The sequence below is a fragment of the Conger conger genome, chromosome 12, assembly GCF_963514075.1.
Source record: "Conger conger chromosome 12, fConCon1.1, whole genome shotgun sequence".
In the NCBI taxonomy this organism is placed as follows: Eukaryota; Metazoa; Chordata; class Actinopteri; order Anguilliformes; family Congridae; genus Conger; species Conger conger.
The window spans coordinates 8229726-8237225 of NC_083771.1; the positions used below are offsets into that span (position 1 = coordinate 8229726).

At 48.9% G+C, this 7500-nt stretch overlaps 1 protein-coding gene across 1 annotated transcript in view; it reads left to right on the top strand.

Moving 5' to 3' along the window:
• LOC133141466 (uncharacterized) overlaps positions 1-5992 on the top strand; it is a 40682-nt gene extending 34690 nt beyond the window's left edge. The window contains exon 4 of the mRNA XM_061262038.1: positions 5854-5992. Coding sequence (XP_061118022.1) covers positions 5854-5992 — 139 coding nt within the window. The remainder of the gene's footprint in view (positions 1-5853) is intronic.
• The last annotated feature ends 1508 nt before the right edge of the window (positions 5993-7500 follow it).

Consider the following 7500-nt stretch of genomic DNA (forward strand, 5'->3'; position numbering starts at 1 on the left):
TAAAGGGATTATATATCCCCCAGGATCTATAGGCCACAGTGCAGAGGCTGGATAATAATGTATCTGCTGTACAATTCCCTCTCGCGGTATGAAATCTTTTGTACAGGAAAACAAAACAAAAAACTGGTTCAGCGGCTGCATACATTTGCAGCCGTGGAGGACAGAAAACAAACAGGCAAACAGGCAAAGGAAATGTGATGTACTGTAGTGTTACAGTGAAGCCACTTTAAAGAGTGTTTCAGACTGTCGACAGTGTGCCATACCCTAGTGATTTGGGCATTGGGCAAATGCACGCACACACACACACACACACAGCTCAGCAAATAGGCACACATGCGTGCATACACATAGAAGCATGTATATACACGCATACCTACATAATCACATACACACACGCACGGACACAGACAGATAAAGGCCCACATGATAGCACACACACACACACACACACACACACATAGAAGTATGCATGTACACAAATAGACCTACATAATCACACACACACACACACATGTAGACATATAAATTCATAAACACACGCTGTCTTAAAGAACTCTCTTTCATCTTAATTTCCTGTGAGACAGTCGTTTCAGTTGTTGTTTTAATTCACAAGGAATTTAATCGGAGCATGTCACATATATGAAATGAACCCAGCACACCGGTACAAAAAAAAACAAAAAAACCGAGGGCTGTAGTTTTCTTTGCGAGTTGTTGCCGTAGCCACCGAGCGTTTATCCGTTAGCATCAAAGATAGGCCCCTCAGATAAGGCGCTGAAATGGCAGCCGGCCATGAATCAGCGTGACCGATCGTACGCGTCCCGCCCGGCTCATGGAGGGAGATGAAAAAGCCCCTCGTCTTCCCGAGGCGTCCGCACCACGGCTCCGCACCCACAAAGGCCCCCTTTCATCCCGGCTCCTGTTCTACATCCCCCCCCGCCGTACGTACCCACAGCTCCCCGTTGATTTACTTACCATATTTCCTGCAAATATCTAGCTTTTCCCTCCCTTTATATTTTTATATTTATACCCCAGCGATAATGCTGTTCCCTGGCTGGGCGGTATTGTGAATGATTCGCGCACGCTCCCCCCCCCACAGCCAGCGTGATCTATTACATGTTACTATTATGTGTTCATGCCTGTCCGCGGTCAGGATTAATGTGAAAATAATCCCGTGAAAGGCTTCATTTATATTTAAATCAATAGTGTGCGGCAGAGATCTACCTCATTTCTCTCGCGTGCTGCGTGGAGCCCTTCGTGTTCCACGTCACCTCCTCCCCTCGCCTTCAAGAAATAAATTCTTTACGGTGACGTGGCGAAGCGGTCAGAGAGCTGGACGTGTGGCCGTAGGATCAGGGGTGAAGGCCTTCACTGAAGACGTCTGCTATTGGACACGTCGTCTCGCTGAACACACTCCTCTGCCGAATAGATTTTGCCACTGAACACACTGTCACTGAACACACAAGAACATATACATTTCATAATAAATTAATGAATAATAAATAATCTAGGAAAATTGGAGTGAACCAAAACTGTGGCAGGAAAACTGTGAGGGAACCGGTAAAAGCCTTCACTGAGTGCCGTGTTTAAATATTGTTCACTACCTGCATACTGAAATAAACAAATGTGCTTATTGTATATTTATGCATTTCTCGAGCGATACATTGATGGATATGTTGCAGGGCTGACTCACTGCCACCGGGCTGCTTCAGGGGAGAAAGCGAACCCAAATACACAGAAGAAGAAAGGTAATATAGACAGAGGCATGCTGGGATGTCCAGCGTGTTCAGCGCGGTCAGCCCTCTCCATGCCTCCGCAGCCGGAGACCGTTCCCGGCTGCAGGCCGGGGGATCACTTTCCACAGCTGTGACCCAGTTTATTCCACCAGCTCTCTCCCGTACCATATTTTTTGAAAGACGCTGAGGTACAATACAAGCTGAGGTCCACTCACTGTGCTGGCTGAAGCCAACCGGTCTGTCCAGACCCCAACCAGCACCATCACCCCCAACCCTTCCAGGGAGAAGCCAGACTCCAACTTCTTCTCCTGTGAGTGGAGATTTATACGGTATCAGCGACTGACTGATTACATCAGCTAGTAACTCCTCAGCTTTTTCAGAGTTTAAAACCTTCACAGAAAAAAAAAGAAAAGCCTGCTTGGTGCTGCTGAATCTGCAGGCCTCTAAAAATAGATACAGGCGCAGATGCCGATTCTGGCTCATCTAAAGCTCCTGATTTTTTCATGGGTTTTTCGCTTTGGAAACCGAGTGAAAACTGTGGTTTACTGCACTCTTAAGACTGCAGTAACTCTGTGGTTTTTTGCTCTAGGAGCTGAGCTAATACTCTGTGGTTGTTCCACTCTTCAGAGACAATGTAGAACTCTATGGTCTTCTGCTCTTGGAGCTGAGTTAATACTATGCGGTAATTTCCACTGTTAGAAGACAAGGTAGAACTCTATGGTTTTCTGCTCTAGGAGCTGAGCTAATACTCTGTGGTTATTCCACTCCACAGAGTGGAACTGAACACACTCTGCTACTAAACACACACTACCACCCGTGTTTAAATATTGCTCACTTCCTGCGTACTGAAATACATATAAATGCTGTCAAGGACCCGGCCCTAGGCCCGCCTGATGAGAGATTGACAGAAGATGGGTTAGGCAGGAATGCATTGTTAACCCCTCGCACACGCCATCGAGGTGGTATTAAGAACGCCCATAAGAGGAAAAATATGTGGTTCAGAGCTAATGAGCAGCCATAATTGTCAATGCGCTTATTGTATGTATCTGTGGTTTTTTTGCCCAAGGAGCTGAGTTAATACTCTGTGGTCACTCCACTCTTAAGGGTTGAAGCAGAATTCTTGAAGCGGAGTGAAAATCCTGTGGTTGTCCTTCTTTCAGTACGTAAGGGAAGGGAAGGGGAAGTAATCGATTGGGTGCTTGAGGAAGTGTGTGTTCATCATTCTCAAAGCAGCGTGGGGACAGGATAGATCAAGGGGTCCCCGTCCGCACCAGCAGGAGGACCTCTGATTAATTAGTCTGGGCGACCCCGCACTGCCGGGAACAGAGCGGAGTAACAATCAGATACCCTCCAGTAATTATACACATCTAAACACACATGAAACGTACATACAGTAAAAACGAGATGCGAATTTGTAAGAACGTAAGGTTGCGTTCCGCAAGTGCGCATAAACACAGCTATGAGGAAACTCTGCATGAAGGGGACTCCATGAGCCGGGCTCTATAGGAGTGCCTGCTGTTCGTTTTTCAGGCGGAAAAGCGATACTTCGGCACATGATTAGGGGGTAGGGGGGGAGGATCAGCCTGATTTCTCTACGGATCAGCAACATGCAGCTTTTCACCCCCTGTACGCGGGGGAACTCCACCCAAAGCCACCAGAGGACAGCACCACTGTCACACCGTAATCGGAGATATTCCGAGATACCGTTTTTTTTTTTTGCGATGAACATTCAGCAGCTAGAGATTACCCAGAATGCAACATGGTGACAGAAGAGGTGGCGCGGCCCCTCTGGAGAATTTCGGCAGATTAATTGCCTCCAATTAGTCTCACGGTGAGATCGCCTGTCTCATTGGGCGCTCCTTCGCCCCGGATTCTTCTGTGACTTAATGAGTGAGTCTGTGTGGAGAGAGTGGATCGGGAGGGTGAGGGGTAAACCCCGCCATCACAGAGAGTGCCACGGCTGCCCTAGGCTTATCAAACTCCGTTCAGCTTTCAGTTAATTAGCGACAGCTAAACGGGAAACATAACAAGGTGTTGTTTTTGATCTCGGCTGATTTCAGCGTTTTTGGTTTGGTGGGTTGCTTTCAAAACCCGAACCCCAGGCGACTCCTCTGTGTATTACAGATGACATTGCATTACATTACAGTCATTCAGCCAATGCTTTTATCCAAAGCAACTTAGTCCATTACACTAAGCAGAGGACAACACCCCCTGGAGCAATGTGGGGCTTAAGGGCCGTGCTCAGGGGCCCAACAGCTGCATGGATCTTACCGTGGCCCCACCAGGGCTCGAACCAGCAACCTTCCAGGTCCCGGTCATGCACCTTAGCCACTAGGGTCCCAGTCATGCACCTTAGCCACTAGGGTCCCAGTCATTAACCTTAGCCACTAGGGTCCCAGTCATGGACCTTAGCCACTAGGGTCCCAGTCATGGACCTTAGCCACTAGGGTCCCAGTCATGGACCTTAGCCACTAGGGTCCCAGTCATGGACCTTAGCCACTAGGGTCCAAGTCATGTACCTTAGCCACTAGGGTCCCAGTCATGTACCTTAGCCACTAGGGTCCCAGTCATGTACCTTAGCCACTAGGGTCCCAGACATACACCTTAGCCACTAGGGGTCCCAGTCATGCACCTTAGCCACTAGGGTCCCAGTCATGTACCTTAACCACTAGACTATAAGCTGCCCGTGCCCTCTCACTTTGTCCCTGCCTCAAAATGGATGGGCCAATGAGGACTGGGGCAGCAGGGTACCCCAGACTCATGCCTGCTCTGCCGACCAATCCTAAAGCAGCGCCAACCACACTCAGCCAAACACAACCATAGCCCTGCCCACATCCAGGCAAACACAACCCTAACCCCGCTCACATCCTGTCAAACACAACCCTAGCCCCACCCACATTCAACCAGACAGGTTGACAGAGGCAGTGAAGGGAAACGCATCTCCCTCTCTAAACTCAAATCTGCCCCCATAACCCCCCCTCTCCACACCCCGCTCTGTCAGTTTTATATTATATACTGAAGCACATCCACACTGAACACAAACATACACAAACGCAGAGAACTGTGCGTGAACAGATACATAAACAGCTCTGTGCAGAATAACATCACAGCGGGATGGCAGTTAAACCCAGCAGCAGATCTCCATCACGGGTGACTGAGAGTCTCCACTGGCAGAGTCATTCTAGCATTACACTCAAACTTAGAGGGAGGATTCTCACTGGGTGTCGGTTTGTTAACAGAGTATGTGTGTGTACATTTGTAACTGTGTATGCGCGTGACTGTGTTTGTGTGTACATCCATGTGTGTGGCTGTGTATGTGTGTGTGCATGTGTACATGTATAAGTGACTGCACGTGTGACTATATATGCACTATATGTGTCTGCACGTGTGACTGTGTATGTGTTTGTACCCACATTTTCATAGTTCTGTGTGTGGTGTGCGTTCACGAGTGTGTTTAAGATGCTCGGGGGTTTCTATAAAAATTGCATCGATCACCTGTGGAGTCGAGGCAAACTGTCACACTCAGGGGTCGACGGCAAGCGGAGAAATGCGGTGGTCAGAAAAACAAACTCGTTCCACGGCAGGCCTGTCACAGGAAAACAAGGGAACCGCGAAATAACTGCAGAGGCCAGTAGGTCGATTGCTGCAGCGAGAGAGAGAGAGAGAGAGAGAGAGAGAGAGAGAGAGCGAAAGAGAGAAACAAATATAGGGAGAGAGAGAGCGAAAGAAGGTGATATAGAAGGAAAGAGATGGAGAGAGAAAAGGGAAAGTGGAGGGATAGAGAAGGAAAAATTGAGCTAGAGAGAGATAGAGAAGCAGGTAGAGGGAGAGAGTGAAAAGGAGGGAGAAAGAGAGAAGGGAAAGTGATGGAGAGGGAGAGAAAAGGGGAAAGCGGAGAGCTGTAGAGTGATAGAGAGAAAGAGGGAGAGAGAGAGAGAGAGGTGTTTTTGGAGAGGCTGCATTAGGAGACAGCAGCAGCACAGAGGAGCCCAGGGGAACGGTTCTTTCTCTCTCTCTCTCTCTCTCTCTCTCTCTCTCTCTCTCTCTCTCTGTCTCTGACATCTCTCTCTCCGCGCCCCCGTCTCTCCTTTCATCTCCTCCGCTGCACGTCTCCCACCAGCTGCTTCGCCAAGCCGGAGAATCCCAGCGCCGCGCGCGGGAATCACGGAATGCAGGCGGGAATCAGGGAATACAGCCGGGAGAGAAAACACACCGATAAGGACAACAAACTCCTGTCTTCTTTAAGGGATAGCTATTAGTCCATTTTGGACAATAAAAATAGGGATTTTCATGACTCTGGGAGAGGAAGAGAGGGGATGGGTTTGTTGATGGTAATTTAGTTTTAGAGAGATGTTGGGTCTTTTTTTGGAGAGAGCCGTGGGCCTGAGCTCTGCAGTGCTCTGGTGCGCAGTTTGACCTGAGCTGTGAATATCAGGTGTGCAGGAGTGACACATCCTACCACCGCACACACAGAGCATCTCCATAACCCTCTAAGATGCGACCATAACTGAGCACTCTAATGCTGATCACTGCTGAAGATAGAAAGCTATGGAGTTCTACAACACGGACTAAGAATTTAGAAAGAGCATTCCAAAAACCTGCTCTTCAAAGGGTTGTCTATGTCTATGAGCACTGGACTGAACAAAATTAACTGTGTTTAACATGCAACATGGGTGGAGTCCATCTTCCCTCCTGTCAGGGTGGAAGATGGCAGTGTTGCCATGGGAAGCTTCAGGCTCTGTCCATCTTCTGTTGCCGCCAAACGTCTTTGCAACATTGTCTCTGCAAAAAGCCTCACACATATAAAAATGAATTGCACTCTACTCCACAGTCAAGCAGGATGATTTCTTAACTAGACACCCAAATCAAGGTTGGAGCTAAGGTCAAGTGGGTGGAGTTAAGGTCAGGTGGGTGGAGGTGGCAGCCCTGTGATTGGTTGGATCCTGGGGTGTTAGAGCCCTCAGCACATCATGGCGGCACCCCGACAGGAAGGATGTTTTTATTTAGAGAACCCTCCTCCTCCCTTACAGGAGAAACAGCCTCAGCCTGCCCCAGGCCCTCTCTCTGTCACTCATTGTTTCATTAGCATAACAAAATACATATAGTACATATATATACTCCATCTCTCTCTCCATCTCCCTCCCTCTCCATCTTCTCTGCTCCCTCTCGCTCTCCTCCCCATCCTCCCTCTCTCTAGCCCTCTGTCACACTCCTCTCTCACACTCCTCTCTCTAGCCCTCTCTCACACTCCTCTCTCTAGCCCTCTCTCACTCTCCTCTCTCTAGCCCTCTCTCACACTCCTCTCTCTAGCCCTCTCTCACTCTCCTCTCTCTAGCCCTCTCTCACACTCCTCTCTCTAGCCCTCTCTCACACTCCTCTCTCTAGCCCTCTCTCACACTCCTCTCTCTAGCCCTCTCTCACTCTCCTCTCTCTAGCCCTCTCTCACACTCCTCTCTCTAGCCCTCTCTCACACTCCTGTGAGCCCCCTGTATGACAGCACATGTGGAGAACCCTCGGACACACACCCAGAGCGGCTTCAACTTTTGTCTGGAAGGTGTTTGGATTTAAACGGAAGAGGGACACAAAGATGTAGGGAGCGACCTGCCAGTCTGGGAGATGCCCAAGAGAGGGAAGGTGCTTTCACCGCCATCGCTGAAAAAAAAAAGTCTAAAAAAACAGACCTGGATGTCATGTTTTTAATCCGATAAAAACTGTTTCTGAGGGATGGCATTAGCTGAAAAACAGGGGAAGGTCGAGGCGTCCTGGA